We start from the raw sequence: 17342 nt of genomic DNA, 5'->3' as shown, positions 1-17342 counted from the left end.
TGCACAACATAATACGCCTTTATAAGCAAAGTGGCTGGTACAAATCCCCGGTGGACACTTGACCGGCAGAAGTGGGAGAACGGGTAATGATTTTTTTGCTCTCACCTACAATCAAACTAACGCCAGAAAACGCTGCAACTAACTTTCCCAGAACGCATGAATTATACAGAGGAACATTTCTAAAAATGTTTCTGTATGACGAGCAAACAAGCAACGTATAATCATTGTAATCAGCGAGACACAGAGCGCGAGGTGCGCATAAATCCACAGCTAGTAATAACCATCTCTGCAGAGACTGGCGTGCCGCAAACCGAGCTCATAAATCAGCAGAGTGCAAGTGATTTCCCAGCTGAGGGGAAGAAGTAAGCTATATAATATTAGCATGCTCTAATACAGGGCCATCGCAAAGATGTGAGGAGACTTACAGCAAAGTATCGCAAAGGGTGAAAATAAGAAAAAATCCTCAGGGTCATACATCAGTGTATAAATAATACAGTATAGTAACCAAAAAACTGTGCAATGTACAGCTGAGTGACAGTGTGTGGCTAAATAACATAACCATACAGTGCATCAATAATACTACTATACAGTACCCAAATAAAAGTGCTGTATAGTGTATGCTTAAATAATATTACTGTATAGTGCATCAATAATACTACTATAGAGTACCCAAATAAAAGTGCTGTATAGTGTATGCTTAAATAATATTACCGTATAGTGCATCAATAATACTACTATACAGTACCCAAATAAAAGTGCTGTATAGTGTATGCTTAAATAATATTACCGTATAGTGCATCAATAATACTACTATAGAGTACCCAAATAAAAGTGCTGTATAGTGTATGCTTAAATAATATTACCATATAGTGCATCAATAATACTACTATAGAGTACCCAAATAAAAGTGCTGTATATTGTATGCTTAAATAATATTACCGTATAGTGCATCAATAATACTACTATAGAGTACCCAAATAAAAGTGCTCTATAGTGTATGCTTAAATAATATTACCTTATAGTGCATCAATAATGCTACTATAGAGTCCCCAAATAAAAGTTCTGTATAGCGTATGCTTAAATAATATTACCGTATAGTGCATCAATAATACTACTATAGAGTACCCAAATAAAAGTTCTGTATAGCGTATGCTTAAATAATATTACTGTATAGTGTGACAACAATAGCACTATACAGTATTCAAATAAATGTTAAAAAATATCACCATACAGTGCATCAATAATACTACTAGAGTACCCAAATTAAAGGACTATATGGTGTATGCATAAATAATATTACCATATAGTGCATCAATAATACCACCATAGAGTACCTAAATAAAAGTACTATACAGGGTATGCTTAAATAATATCACCATACAGTGCATCAATAATACTACTATAGAGTACCCAAATAAAAGTACTATACGGTGTATGCATAAATAATATTGCTATATAGTGCATCAATAATACCACTATATAGTACCCAAATAAAAGTGCTGTATAGTGTATGCTCAAAAAATATTACCATGAAGTGGACCAGTAATACCACTATATAATACCTAAATAAAGGGCTATATAGTATGGTTAAATATGATTTCCATATAGTGCAGCAATAATATCACTATCCGCAAAACGTTACGGTCGTGTGAATGTAGCCTAAGGGGCTATAGCTGTTGGTCAAGGCAACTATTGTACAGTATGTACAGTCATGTGAAAAAATTAGGACACCCTTTGAAAGCATGTGGTTTTTTGTAACATTTTTAATAAAAGGTTATTTCATCTCCGTTTCAACAATACAGAGAGATTAAAGTAATCTGACTAAACAAAGAAAACTGAAGAAAAGTCTTTTCAAGATCTTCTGTAAATGTCATTCTACAAAAATGCCTATTCTAACTGAGGAAAAAGATAGGACACCCTTGCCCCTAATAGCGAGTGTTACCTCCTTTGGCTGAAATAACTGCAGTGAGACGGTTCTTGTAGCCATCTACCAGTCTTCGACATCGGTCTGAGGAAATTTTACCCCACTCCTCAATGCTGAACTTTTTCAGCTGTGAGATGTTTGAGGGGTTTCTTGCACGTACAGCCCTTTTCAAGTCACCCCACAGCATCTCAATGGGATTCAAATCTGGACTTTGACTTGGCCATTCCAGGACTCTCCATTTCTTCTTTTTTAGCCAATCTGTGGTTGTTTTACTAGTATGTTTTGGGTCATTGTCATGTTGCATGGTCCAGTTCCGCTTCAGCTTTAATTTTCTAACTGATGGTCTCACATGTTCTTCAAGCACCTTCTGATACACAGTAGAATTCATCGTGGATTCTATGATGGTGAGCTGACCAGGTCCTGCTGCAGCAAAGCAGCCCCAAACCATGACACTTCCACCTCCATGCTTCACAGTTGGTATGAGGTTCTTTTCTTGGAATGCTGTGTTTGGTTTACGCCAAACATGTCCTCTGCTGTTGTGTCCAAATAATTCAATTTTGGACTCATCTGTCCAAAGAACATTATTCCAGAAGTCCTGGTCTTTGTCAACTTTATCTCTGGCAAATGTCAGTCTGGCCTCGATGTTTCTCTTGGAAAGCAAAGGTTTCCTCCTTGCACACCTCCCATGCAAGTTAAACTTGTACAGTCTCTTTCTGATTGTAGAGGCATGTACTTCTACATCAACAGTAGCCAGAGCCTGCTGTAGTTCTCGAGATGACACTTTAGGGTTTTTGGAGACCTCTTTTAGCATCTTGCGGTCTGCTCTTGGGGTGAACTTGCTGGGGCGACCAGTCCTGGGCATGTTGGCAGTTGTTTTGAAAGCCCTCCACTTGTAGACTATCTTCCGGACAGTGGAATGGCTGATTTCAAAATCTTTTGAGATCTTTTTAAATCCCTTCCCAGACTCATAGGCTGCTACAATCTTTTTTCTGAAGTCCTCTGACAGCTCTTTTGCTCTCACCATGGTGCTCACTCTCACTTCAACAGTCAGGAGCACACCAAACTAAATGTCTGAGGTTTAAATAGGGCAAGCCTCATTCAACATGCAGAGTAACGATCTACTAATTATGTGCACCTGGTGTGATATACCTGTGTGAGATCTGAGCCAATTTAAGAGGGAATACATGTGAGGGTGTCCTAACTTTTTCCTCAGTTAGAATAGGCATTTTTGTAGAATGACATTTACAGAAGATCTTGAAAATACTTTTCTTCAGTTTTCTTTGTTTAGTTGGATTACTTTAATCTCTCTGTATTGTTGAAACGGAGATGAAATAACCTTTTATTAAAAATGTTACAAAAAACCACATGCTTTCAAAGGGTGTCCTAATTTTTTCACATGACTGTATATGGTTAGCTAAAAATGTCCATAATTAGAAAAACATTGCCACGCCAGTCAACAGGTTGTGTGTGGTATTGCATAGTCCATTGACCTCAATGGTTTTGAGCTGCAATACCTGCCATATACCACGGACAGGAGGGGTGCTGTTTGGTCATCTTCCTTTCTGCCTTTTCGTTCTGCAGGGTACAAGATCTCCTTGGAAGAGTTTAACCAAACCAACACTAGAGTAACGCACTACCTCCCCAACGTCACCTTGGAGTATCGGGTCACCGGTTTGACTGCACTCACAACCTATACCATCCAGGTGGCCGGCATGACATCCAAAGGTCAGGGAGCAGTGGTCTCCTCCACCATCTCCTCCGGTGTGCCACCAGGTAGGTACGGTGACAGTACACAGCGTGATTCACCGGAAAAGCTTTTATTTTTTCATATTTACTGGAACAGGGCGCTGACATTATCACAATGACTTTTCTTTTTTTGTGTGATTTTTCCATTAGCGGAGGTACTTGATAACATAATTGTTCTCTATTACAAAAGACTAATCTGTCATCAGCTCTGCGGCAGCTCGTCACCTCGACATCTCTCTGATGGAAAACGAGGATCGCCTAGACAATAATAGTAATTAATCTCATTTGGGCAACCATTGCCTGATGACACGGATTCGTAAAGTGCTTATTAATAAAAAATCCCAGGGTCCAGGCTCATTCATCTGTTTGTAAAAAAAAAAAAGCAAAAAGTCTGCAAAAGGTCATCTCCTTCGACTGCAAAGTGAAATGCGTAGCAGAGCCTCATCAGGAATAGCCGGGCTTTTTTCCCACGCTGAAGCCAAAAACACCACACACTTTTTCCGTTGCATGCGGACAGGATTACGTAGAACGCATTCACATACACGGGATGGGGTTTCCCAAAGATTTTAGCACAAAATCAGCTATTTTTATTATTTATGATTGTAGCGCCATTTATTCCATGGTGCTGTACATATAATAAGGGGTTCACATACATAAAACAAGTACAGTAAGCATAAACAAGGCAAGTTAAAAACTAGTTCAGGAAAGAAGATTCTGCCCGCGAGGGCCTACGATCTACCAGGGATGGGGGAAGGACACAGTAGATGAGGGTAAACCTGGTCATATAGCGATATGGTGGAAGCAGCGCTACTGAAGGTTGTAGGCTTGTCTGAAGAGGTAGGTTTTCAGGTTCCTTTTGAAGGTTATCATGGTAGGTGAGAGTCTGATATGTTTGGTAAGAGAATTCAAGAGTATAGGGGAAGGACATAGTAGGTGAGGGTAAAACTGGTCATGGTGGTATAGCGGCAGCAGGGTCTCGGGTTGTAGGCTTGTCTGTGGAGCTGGGTTTTCAGGTTTCTTTTGAAGGTTTCCACAGTAGATGAGAGATCTCGAGGGTATGTGGGAAGCACAGGAGAAACATTGGAGGCGATTGAGGTCAGGAGGGAAGAGAAGGAGGTCTTGTGGGGGTTGGAGATTCCGTGTGGGAAGGTATCGGGAGATCAGGTCACAGATGGATGGAGGGGACAGGTTGTGGACAGCCTTGTGTGTCATAGTTAGTGTTTTGTACTGGATCCTCTAGGCAATGGGGAGCCAAGAAAGAGATTGGCAGAGGAGCGATGGTTGGAGAGGTGGAATAGTTGGGCAGCAGAGTTGAGGATACATTGGAGAAGCGCGATGGGGCTAGATGGGGCCACAGTGGAGGATGTTACAGTAGTCTAGGTGGGAGATGATGAGGGCATGTACAAGCATTTTTGCACACTCCTGGTTGAGGAATGTGCGGATCCAAGATATTTTTGAGTTGGAGGCAGCAGGAGGTGGAAAGAGCTTAGATGTGCGCTTTAAAGGACAGAGCAGAATAGATGTTTACACCAAGGCAGTGGACTTGGTTGACCGGGGAGAGTGTGCAGACATTGACTGCTATGAAGCGCATGTCAAATCTGAGACATCTGATTAGGCCTCCCAACACATATGGAATAGCTTGGGACTTGGTAAATTCAGCAGTAGAATACATTAGAGGAGATTTTACAAATGCACAAGGTGTGGAAATTTTTAAAACCGCAGCGTGTCACTTTTAATGTAGCGGTAGTGAAGCTTTGGGTGAATCCACAGCACAGTCCACATGTAACACATCCTTACGTAAATTCATAGATATAGCAGAACACGATCAGCAATAGACCTCAGCCTCCGACTTTGATGGCTTACCCTCAGGATAAGTCATCAATATCAGATCAGCGGGAGTCTGACTCCCGGCACCCCTACCGACCAGCTGTATGAAGAGGCAACTGCACTCAGTGAGAGCTGTGGCCTCTTCCTAGGCCATTGACGTTGGTTAGGGTCAGCTCAGTCCCATTCAAGTGAATATAGCTGAGCTGCAGTACCAAGCACAGCCACTATACAATGGACAGCCATGTGATTGGTAAACTGCAAGGAGGCCGCATCGTTCCCATCTTATCAGCAGGGGTGGAAAACTCCTTTAACTGATGTAAAGCAGGGACCCTAAAAAGACGAGGAACTGAAACAATTATTAGAAAATTGCTTGACCATAATTTTTACATAAAACCCTTTTAAATGGATGTAGTTTTTTTTATATGCCATATACCGTCTTCCTACAGAACTGCCTGGAGCACCAACCAATATCGCCATCACTCACATCGGTCCTCGCTCTGTTACTCTTCAGTTCCGACCAGGATATGATGGGAAAACTTCCATTTCCAGGTGGCAGGTGGAAGCCCAGGTGAGAAAACTGGGGGGAAGTTTTTCTAACACAGTAAAATGCTTTATAATTTCTTTCTCCAAGTGACCTCTGACCTTCTAACTATCTTAAGGTTGGAACACAAGGAGAATCTGAAGAATGGGTTCTCATACATCAGCTGGCGAATGAGCCCAATGCCCGCGCTCTGGTGGTGCCTAAGTTGACTCCTTTCACCTTTTACAGGTAAGTGAGATGTCGATGACCAAATAAGACATTGTGAAGGAGACTCTTTTGTGCCCTGTTACATGTATTCATGAGAAATGTTATTTGTCTGCAGTTTCCGCATGCGCCAGGTGAACATTGTTGGTACCAGTCCACCCAGTCTAGCCTCCAGAAGGATACAGACGTTACAGGCCCCACCAGACATGTTCCCAGCTAATGTGACCCTACGTACAGCCAGTCAGACCAGCCTGTGGGTGCGCTGGGTGGTGAGTGTGACGAAAAGCTATGGATTTATTAACCCCATGCCTCACCTTGACATAACAGTATGTTAAAGAGGTTATGCCATGATTGATATAAAAATCAGACATGATATAGTACAAGACAATCTCTTTCTAACAAAGCTAGAACCCTCCCTGTACCTCACATGGATCCAGAGATCTCCCCATTCATTGCCCCAAGTATTCTGCTAGATTTATTTCAGACTAGCATCTCAGGGGCGTGTCCTTTATCAGGGGGTGTGCCTTTTCTGATGTAGCTCTTTTCCTATAACTGCCATAGCTTCTAACAGAAGATATGGCTGGTGACAGTTGAAGATTTAAACTGAGCATGTGCGACCACCTCGGTGAGGTGGACAAGAAAAAAGTAAAAGAAAAAAATTGCAAGTGACGCTATACAGATACATTTCATTGAATAGCTCAGTAATTAAAATGTTAATGACATGCAATTAAAAAAGTATGCAGATCCAGGTGCTAGTTTGAAAAATTTAAGATATGTTTTCTGGTACAATCCCTTTAAGGGCCTGGGGTAGTTGGCCTACTTTGACATAATATTACTTCATGGTGATTGTATGGCTTCTGCTACTGTGCTCACACAATCACCAGTAGGAGGATTGCTGTAATAGACATCTAAACTTCTGCCACAGCTGCTGGGATTGGAGATAACTCTGATCCCGGGGGCTAACACTTTCAGTGCTGCAGTCAAGCCGGACCGCACCACTGTACTAGTCAGAAAGTGGATGAGGGGGCAGACATATCATGTGTGTAATATGCTGGATCTGAGCCAATCAAAGGACTAATAATCAACCCTACCTATCATGTTGATTGTTTTAAAAGATATTCAGTAGCGCCTCCTAGCTTTCTCATAAACCATTCCTTCCCTTAGCCTTTACCAGAGACGGAGTACAACGGTAACCCAGAATCTGTGGGGTACAGGATCCGATACGTGAGATCTGATGGAAAAGGGAAGTCCTCCACCCACATCATTCATGACCGCATCGAGAGGGAATACACCATTGAAGATCTGGAAGAGTGGACAGAATATAATGTCCAAATTGTTGCTTTTAACGCCATTGGTTCTGGGCCCTTGAGTCCTATAGTGGCGGCGAGGACGCGAGAGTCAGGTGAGAGGCCAGTCTGCACCCCTTAGTCGGGCCCTTGATCACATTGGCCACAATTTAAGAAAAAAAGTATGTATACCACTTGTGGTGGCCCACTGTATGGTATATTTAGCCTACCGCACTTTGCTATGCAGTACAGAAAAGGTTTGCTGGTGTGTACTATCCCAATTGGGGGAAAAGGACACTCTTTTGGCTACTTTGCCGTATGTAATCTGGACATATTCACCATATACAATGTGAACACACTTTAAAAACCACTAAAGGAATTGTCCTCTTAATATGCTTATGTGTGTGTAAGAGATTTTGGATAGAGGCCTATGACATTCAGTGAGCTTGAGAGATCTATCCTGTGGCGGTGTAGGTTAAAAAGAAAGAAAAATGATGGCAGAAGAAGAGCATTTCCATCGCTAGTCTAAAGCTGAACAGCTCCTGATGTTGGAGAAGTCTCATGACCTCTGTCCCTGACCACCTATGGAACCCTAATGATTAATGACAAAATAATAAAATAAATGGGATGCAAACATCTGTCTGGTAAACGATAAGTAAAGGACTGCAGCATTCCTTAGGTACTGCAAAAGATGTCGTATCTTTCACCCAGCATGGCGACGTTTCAACTTCAATGAGTCTTTTTCAAACCAGGCTTAAAAAAAGACTCAATAAAGATGAAACATTGCCATGCTGGGTGAATAAAACACCATCTTTCTTTTGCGGTACCTAAGGAGTGCTGCGGTCCTTTACTTACCTTTGATGTGCTGGGGTTACTAAGCTAGAACCCAACAGCGCAGGCTCTACTGAACAATTTGGTTTTCTTGGTTGGAGTGCTGCCCCCTTTTTCTGGTCACCATGATTGCACATAAAAGTAATTGTACCTCTGCTTCTGGTCCTCAGTTCCATCCTCTGGACCCAGCAATGTCTCTGCTCTGGCCACAACCTCAAGCAGCATCTTGGTTCGTTGGAGCGAAATCCCCGAACCGGATCGGAATGGACTCATCCTGGGTTACAAGGTGAGGAGCCTGACTTTAATATGTGGATGTTACCAGATGCATCTATAAAGATAAACTCATCTCTGGATCTAGATTTACTTTAGAGTTTCCAGGTCCACAGACCGAGGGCTATTTGCTGTCTCCAGAGAATTCACTGTTACACTAGACACAATGCCTTGTAGGACTAGCCCAGCTGAATGTAAAGATACCTCACACTTAGCGATCCATTGCTTCATTCTGGAGAAAATCTACTTTTAATCCATGCAAATGAGCAGTGAAGTGCACTGAAGGCGGGCCCAAGACACTGTGCACCCTTGCTTCTCCTGCTTCCTCTGCCAGCCCCCCGCCTCCTCTTCTTCTTGATTGACAGGGTCAGGTGAGATGACTATGCAGGAACCTGGCCCTGTCAATCAGGAAAGAGAGGGAAGTGCTGGCAGAGGAAGCAGAAGGAGCAAGGAGGCACCCTATGGCTTGGGCCCGCCATTGTTGCACTTAACTGCTGATTTAAGTCAATAACTCAATATAACTAAGGACTCATGCACATGGCCGTAGTTTCAGTCCGTATCTGATTTTTCAACTTTTTTGCGGATCAGATGTAGATCCATTAATCTCAATGGGACCCCAAAAGATGCAGAAAGCACACCCATGTGTTGTCCACATCCGCAAGGCCATGCTGCAGCCCAGCAAAAAAAAAAAGATCATGTCTTATTCTTGTCCATTTTGTGGACAAAGATAGGATATTTATGCAGGAGAAAAAAATAAAATAAAATGGCGACATGCACTTGGCCGGTATCCATGTTTTGCGGATCCGCAACTTACTGCCATGTGCATGAGCCCTAATACAGACATCTGTAATGAGAGACTTCTGGAAAATAGGTTTCTTTTGAGTCTCTGTCATACTTTAAGCAGTAGGCCATGAACAGTATCGGATAGGTATGTTCTTTTCTGATTTGTTTTATTGTCTTGCGTAGATTCTCTACAAGGAGAAAGATTCAGACAATCCTCCTCGTTTCTGGCTTGTGGAAGGCAATTCCTCTCGAAGTGTTCAGCTTACCAAACTTGGGAAATACGTTCTCTATGAAATCCAGGTCTTGGCTTTCACCAGAATTGGAGATGGAGTACCGAGCACACCGGCAATTCTGGAGAGGACCTTGGATGATGGTAAGACTGTGTTCTTCAGAACACCACTGGCCCAATTCTTACTACTGGAGCAAGAAGCACATGCTGTAGGATGTAGATTGATACTTCTGCTACAATAGACTTCCTAGATATTAGGCAGTTGCCTTAATGAGGTCATTCCTTCCGTATAAATTAATTGGTGGTGGATGCCATCACTTGCGTGGTGCACTCTGCTATATACTACATACCTGCAGCACATTATTTTGGCAGATCTCCAGCCAGCATGGTTCTTAGTGAGCACAGCCAGATGATTCACTGCCTCATGTTACATTGGTTTTCAGTTCCAGGTCCGCCAGTGGGAATACTGTTTCCTGAGGTGAGAACAACCTCCGTCCGCCTCATTTGGCAGACCCCAGCTGCTCCCAACGGTATCATTTTAGGTAAGAACTTTACATTTTGATTATTTTGTGATCTGCAACAGGTTTACGAAACATCAGATAGTTTGGACAGTAAGAAAGAGGTGACATTTCTAAACCTTCAAGTCTTAAACCAGGAGCCTGCGCCATAGCAGATGGAATTCTTACCTGTGGTCATATCCATGGCCTGGTGCCTACGGGAGACCAAAGGGCAATCTGCCGCAGGAGAAGACACCAGTATTATAAATAGTACATACTAGATGGGGCCCTGTTGCACTAGGAACCAGTTATGACTCTGGTCCCTACCGTTCCTCATTATGGAGCCATAGGTACTACTGCCTCATGGTGCCTCTGTGCAACACCCTATTCCCCTAAGGAACAAACCTCTAAGGAACGACAATTTGAGGGTAGGGCCACACTTTCAGGTTTCCTGTTATGGAGAGAAAGTATAAAGGACAGATACAACTTTCTCCTCTTTGTTGCATTCACTCCTGGTTTTGGCTTCGAAAAATTGCATCAGGAAACAAGACCATGTGGCCATTCCTTGATGGGACATGCCACATTTTGTCTTCTCACAGATTCACATGGAAAAAACTCTACATAAAACAGGAGGCAAACTGAGGTAGCGTAAGGGCCTATAGATGTTATAGCCATGATACTACCTATCTGTACAACAAGGATCCGTTATCCAGCCATGTACACCGTAAAGATGTTGACTCCAAAAAAAATAAGAAAAAGGAATTAGATTGATTTCTGTATCTTGTGTTCCATAGTCCACAGTTTACCATATTGCATGCCCAAAGTACATCCATTAAGGAACGCACCACCTCCTCTCATACTTCCATGCAGGAGGACTTGTGACCTCCTGTGGACTATAAAAGTAGTAGACAGAAGGGTGGCCGGGGCATATGTGGTCCATACTGGAGCATCCTCACAAGCACACTGGTTCTGGCTTGATAACTTCTGATCATGTAGGCCCCGGTATGGAACCATCTCTTCTGGCACATAACATGTCACATTGTTTTCCTCACAGCTTATCAGATCACTCACAGACTGAACACGACCAACGCAAACACTGCCACAGTGGAACTGCTGAATCCGAGCGTGCGGCAGTACACAGCCACGGCACTTCGACCGGAGTCTGTTTACTTGTTTCGAATCACAGCCCAGACCCGTAAGGGATGGGGCGAGGCTGCCGAAGCTCTGGTGGTCACCACAGAAAAGAGAGGTAAGCAGGAGTCCATAAGTTAATGCATTTAACTGGAAATGATAGTTCTCTAGAGTAAAGGGGGGCACTAATCAATGACCCCTCTCTGTTACCTCAAAATTCCCTAAGGGGAGATTGTTTTTAAGGGATTGTCTTCATTATCCTCTTGTATTGGAAGTCCTGTAGATAAGACTTGGACTCTTGTTTTGTTTCCTTTTGCAGAACGCCCTCAGCCCCCCAAAAAGCCCGTAGTTCGGCAGGAAGATGTCAAGTCCAGAAGCGTGCTGCTTTCCTGGGAACCAGGAAGTGATGGTCTTTCTCCCGTGCGCTACTACACCATCCAGACCCGAGAGCTACCTAAAGGACGCTGGCTGGTGCACTCTTCCTCCTTCAGTCACAATGCCACCTCCGCCATTGTAGACCGGTACAAAGTTTTTCTTACGTTGTTGCCAACATACACACTGGTGTCAGCCATATTTATTGGTTCGTAAGGAATTAATACTGGGAGTTATGAAAATTTCTTATTTCCAGCAGTGCATTAAGATGGATGGAGGGGTTACTGTGCATGCATTGTGCGCTCTTCATTCGCTAATATGGGACTTCTGAGAACAGATGAGTGCGCTCGCTCGGCTTTTTTTGGAAGTCCCATATCAGTGAACAAAGAAGACCTGCGTATGCGCAGTGTGCTCTCCTTCACTTCGGGGACTGCCATTAAAAAAACTGCGTGGAAAAAAGAAGCAGCATGCTCTGTCTTGGAGCGGAATCTGCGCTAACTCTCCTATTGAAATTGAATGGGAAGCTGAAACAATGTGTGCCATGCCAAGAATGCACCAAAACTGAACAGAAAATCAGCTCGTTTTCAAAATCTGTCATGTGAACATGCCCCAAGTGATGTCATCCTTTGACACGTTTCTTTTGTGGTAACATTTCAGATTAAAACCATTCACGTCATACAAATTCCGAGTCAAGGCAACAAATGACATTGGAGACAGTGAATACAGTGCAGAATCGGAGTCCCTAACGACACTTCAGGCGGGTAAGTCACCCCTCATTCTCCAGGACTGTCAAATTGGTGGGCTGGTCTTACCATCTAACCTCGTGCCAATCAGGCGCTTTCCATTAGGAGATAAAGTATTCCTTGAGTACCTTCTGTTCAGACAGTGCCCCCTGAGGCTGCAGCTGGCATTGCACAGGCTGTATGGGAGGAGCGCAGTCTGTTGGCGGGTTATTTCACGTATACTGCTCGTTCTCTGATTCGTGTTAATACATCGGGGCGTTTAAATTGTAAGTGACCTTATTTTATTTTCCAGCACCTGATGATGCTCCATCAATCCTGTCCGTCACCCCCCAGACAACTACCTCAGTATTAATTCACTGGCAGGTATGAAACGGTTCACATGTATTTGTGTATTATTACGGTATATGCTGCATTTATAGGGGCGGTAAACAAAGTCTATCTTACTTCTAGCTGATTTGCAATTAAGTGGAATCTATTATTCCCTGTTATTAGCCTATAGAACACATTACTGGGGTTCTCCCAACAGTCTATTGTGTATGGGGAGCCCCCGACAGATGATGTCGGAGGAGATAAGGATCGGATAAAGTAGAAATTTTCATCCAATCCTTTTGTCCTCGCAGGAGATAAGCTGCCACCAGAAGGGTCTGTCTGCAGCTTTCCCCTTCGCCCCACTGCACGCACTTAGGGCCCATTCACACAACCTTTTACATGCATTTTACATGCATCCGCACCAAAAATCACCTCTGAAAAGCCTCCTGTTTATTTCAATGAATGCAGGACTTGCTTTTTCCCCAGCATGCTCTATCTTGGAGCGGATTCTGCACCGATTCTCACTTTGAAATGAATGGGAAGCTGAAAAAATAGGAAGCTGAAATAAAACGCGCCCATAACCGGATTTTTCAGCGTGTTTTTAAAATCCGTCGTGTGAACATACTTGTTTTTGCCGAACCCAACGTGTATGTGTATGGAAGGGTTGAGAGAGAGGGCTGTCAGACAAACAGAGTGTATGGATGTGTATGTCCGGCCTACGGAGACCTGTGCCCCGGGGGCCTGTACATACATGTGTGAATGACAAGGTTATTTTGCTTTGTCTGGTTAGGTTCCAGCAGAAGATAAAATAAATGGCATCCTTCTGGGCTACCGAATCCGATACCGGGAACTGGTATATGATGGAATGAGGAGTTTTACGTTGCGAAACATCAATGACCCCAACGCCAAATGGGCGGAGTTAACATGTAAGTAATGCTTAACACATTGTGTGCCACCAGGTAGATTGAATCCAATTGATCTCTTGTCTCATCTGAGGCTCAGTCTGCTTTTTTGTTCCTCCTCAATGCTATACACTGCAGCTTTGTTTGTTCAGAGTGCTTGACGTATATACGTTTTTAATGCATGAACTGTTTTTATAGGTGCAGAAGTCAGGCTTCCTTTCCTGGGCCTTTATACAAAATTTAATAAGGCCACCAAACGTTACATGTAATTTATAGTAATGGTAGATGAACCAGCATCAGATCCTACACAGTGATGTCACAGTACAGGATAATGTACACAGTGATGTCACAGTACAGGGATAATGTACATAGTGATGTCACAGTACAGGGATAATGTACACAGTGATGTCACAGTACAGGATAATGTACACAGTGATGTCACAGTACAGGGATAATGTACACAGTGATGTCACAGTACAGGATAATGTACACAGTGATGTCACAGTACAGGATAATGTACACAGTGATGTCACAGTACAGGATAATGTACACAGTGATGTCACAGTACAGGATAATGTACACAGTGATGTCACAGTACAGGGATAATGTACACAGTGATGTCACAGTACAGGATAATGTACACAGTGATGTCACAGTACAGGATAATGTACACAGTGATGTCACAGTACAGGATAATGTACACAGTGATGTCACAGTACAGGATAATGTACACAGTGATGTCACAGTACAGGATAATGTACACAGTGATGTCACAGTACAGGATAATGTACACAGTGATGTCACAGTACAGGATAATGTACACAGTGATGTCACAGTACAGGGATAATGTACACAGTGATGTCACAGTACAGGATAATGTACACAGTGATGTCACAGTACAGGATAATGTACACAGTGATGTCACAGTACAGGATAATGTACACAGTGATGTCACAGTACAGGGATAATGTACACAGTGATGTCACAGTACAGGATAATGTACACAGTGATGTCACAGTACAGGATAATGTACACAGTGATGTCACAGTACAGGGATAATGTACACAGTGATGTCACAGTACAGGATAATGTACACAGTGATGTCACAGTACAGGATAATGTACACAGTGATGTCACAGTACAGGATAATGTACACAGTGATGTCACAGTACAGGATAATGTACACAGTGATGTCACAGTACAGGATAATGTACACAGTGATGTCACAGTACAGGATAATGTACACAGTGATGTCACAGTACAGGATAATGTACACAGTGATGTCACAGTACAGGATAATGTACACAGTGATGTCACAGTACAGGGATAATGTACACAGTGATGTCACAGTACAGGATAATGTACACATGATGTCACAGTACAGGATAATGTACACAGTGATGTCACAGTACAGGATAATGTACACAGTGATGTCACAGTACAGGATAATGTACACAGTGATGTCACAGTACAGGATAATGTACACAGTGATGTCACAGTACAGGATAATGTACACAGTGATGTCACAGTACAGGATAATGTACACAGTGATGTCACAGTACAGGATAATGTACACAGTGATGTCACAGTACAGGATAATGTACACAGTGATGTCACAGTACAGGATAATGTACACAGTGATGTCACAGTACAGGATATGTACACAGTGATGTCACAGTACAGGATAATGTACACAGTGATGTCACAGTACAGGATAATGTACACAATGATGTCACAGTACAGGATAATGTACACAGTGATGTCACAGTACAGGGTAATGTACACAGTGATGTCAAAGTACAGGGGTAATGTACACATGGTGTCACAGTACAGGATAATGTACACATGGTGTCACAGTACAGGATAATGTACACAGTGATGTCACAGTATAGAATAATGTACACAGTGATGTCATAGTACAGGGTAATGTACACAGTGATGTCAAAGTACAGGGGTAATGTACACATGGTGTCACAGTACAGGATAATGTACACTAGTGATGTCACAGTATAGAATAATGTACACATGGTGTCACAGTACAGAGATAATGTACACAGTGATGTCACAGTACAGGATAATGTACACAGTGATGTCACAGTACAGGGATAATGTACACAGTGATGTCATAGTACAGGGATGATGTACACAGTGATGTCACAGTACAGGATAATGTACACATGGTGTCACAGTACAGAGATAATGTACACAGTGATGTCACAGTATAGAATAATGTACACAGTGATGTCACAGTACAGGGGTAATGTACACAGTGATGTCACAGTACAGGATAATGTACACAGTGATGTCACAGTACAGGATAATGTACACAGTGATGTCACAGTACAGGGATAATGTACGCAGTGATGTCACAGTACAGGATAATGTACACAGTGATGTCACAGTACAGGAATAATGTACACAGTGATGTCACAGTACAGGGATAATGTACACAGTGATGTCACAGTACAGGATAATGTACACAGTGATGTCACAGTACAGGATAATGCACTCAGTGATGTCACAGTACAGGGATAATGTACACAGTGATGTCACAGCACAGGGATAATGTACACAGTGATGTCACAGTACAGGGATAATGTACACAGTGATGTCACAGCACAGGGATAATGTACACAGTGATGTCACAGTACAGGATAATGTACACAGTGATGTCACAGTACAGGATAATGTACACAGTGATGTCAAAGTACAGGGGTAATGTACACATGGTGTCACAGTACAGGATAATGTACACAGTGATGTCACAGTATAGAATAATGTACACATGGTGTCACAGTACAGAGATAATGTACACAGTGATGTCACAGTATAGAATAATGTACACAGTGATGTCACAGTACAGGGTAATGTACACAGTGATGTCAAAGTACAGGGGTAATGTACACATGGTGTCACAGTACAGGATAATGTACACATGGTGTCACAGTACAGAATAATGTACACATGGTGTCACAGTACAAAGATAATGTACACAGTGATGTCACAGTACAGGATAATGTACACAGTGATGTCACAGTACAGGATAATGTACACATGGTGTCACAGTACAGAGATAATGTACACAGTGATGTCACAGTATAGAATAATGTACACAGTGATGTCACAGTACAGGGGTAATGTACACATGGTGTCACAGTACAGGATAATGTACACAGTGATGTCACAGTACAGGATAATGTACACAGTGATGTCACAGTACAGGGATAATGTACACAGTGATGTCACAGTACAGGGATAATGTACACAGTGATGTCACAGTACAGGATAATATACACAGTGATGTCACAGTACAGGAATAATGTACACAGTGATGTCACAGTACAGGGATAATGTACACAGTGATGTCATAGTACAGGGATGATGTACACAGTGATGTCACAGTACAGGATAATGTACACATGGTGTCACAGTACAGAGATAATGTACACAGTGATGTCACAGTATAGAATAATGTACACAGTGATGTCACAGTACAGGGGTAATGTACACATGGTGTCACAGTACAGGATAATGTACACAGTGATGTCACAGTACAGGATAATGTACACAGTGATGTCACAGTACAGGGATAATGTACACAGTGATGTCACAGTACAGGATAATATACACAGTGATGTCACAGTACAGGAATAATGTACACAGTGATGTCACAGTACAGGGATAATGTACACAGTGATGTCACAGTACAGGATAATGTACACAGTGATGTCACAGTACAGGATAATG

General features: G+C 42.6%; 1 protein-coding gene across 2 annotated transcripts in view; it reads left to right on the top strand.

The window, feature by feature from the left end:
* SDK2 (sidekick cell adhesion molecule 2) overlaps positions 1-17342 on the top strand; it is a 601666-nt gene that overhangs the window by 543917 nt on the left and 40407 nt on the right. For both annotated transcript variants that reach the window (XM_044299247.1, XM_044299246.1), the window contains exons 21-33: positions 3506-3697; positions 5944-6065; positions 6157-6266; positions 6361-6511; positions 7407-7644; positions 8530-8645; positions 9596-9785; positions 10085-10183; positions 11193-11387; positions 11589-11790; positions 12299-12402; positions 12677-12747; positions 13484-13619. In XM_044299247.1, the coding sequence (XP_044155182.1) occupies positions 3506-3697; positions 5944-6065; positions 6157-6266; positions 6361-6511; positions 7407-7644; positions 8530-8645; positions 9596-9785; positions 10085-10183; positions 11193-11387; positions 11589-11790; positions 12299-12402; positions 12677-12747; positions 13484-13619 (1926 nt within the window). The remainder of the gene's footprint in view (positions 1-3505; positions 3698-5943; positions 6066-6156; positions 6267-6360; positions 6512-7406; positions 7645-8529; positions 8646-9595; positions 9786-10084; positions 10184-11192; positions 11388-11588; positions 11791-12298; positions 12403-12676; positions 12748-13483; positions 13620-17342) is intronic.

This window comes from Bufo gargarizans, chromosome 6 (genome assembly GCF_014858855.1).
Source record: "Bufo gargarizans isolate SCDJY-AF-19 chromosome 6, ASM1485885v1, whole genome shotgun sequence".
NCBI lineage: Eukaryota > Metazoa > Chordata > Amphibia > Anura > Bufonidae > Bufo > Bufo gargarizans.
Note: the sequence above shows the minus strand (reverse complement) of the source record. Positions and strands in the feature narration are given on the sequence as shown.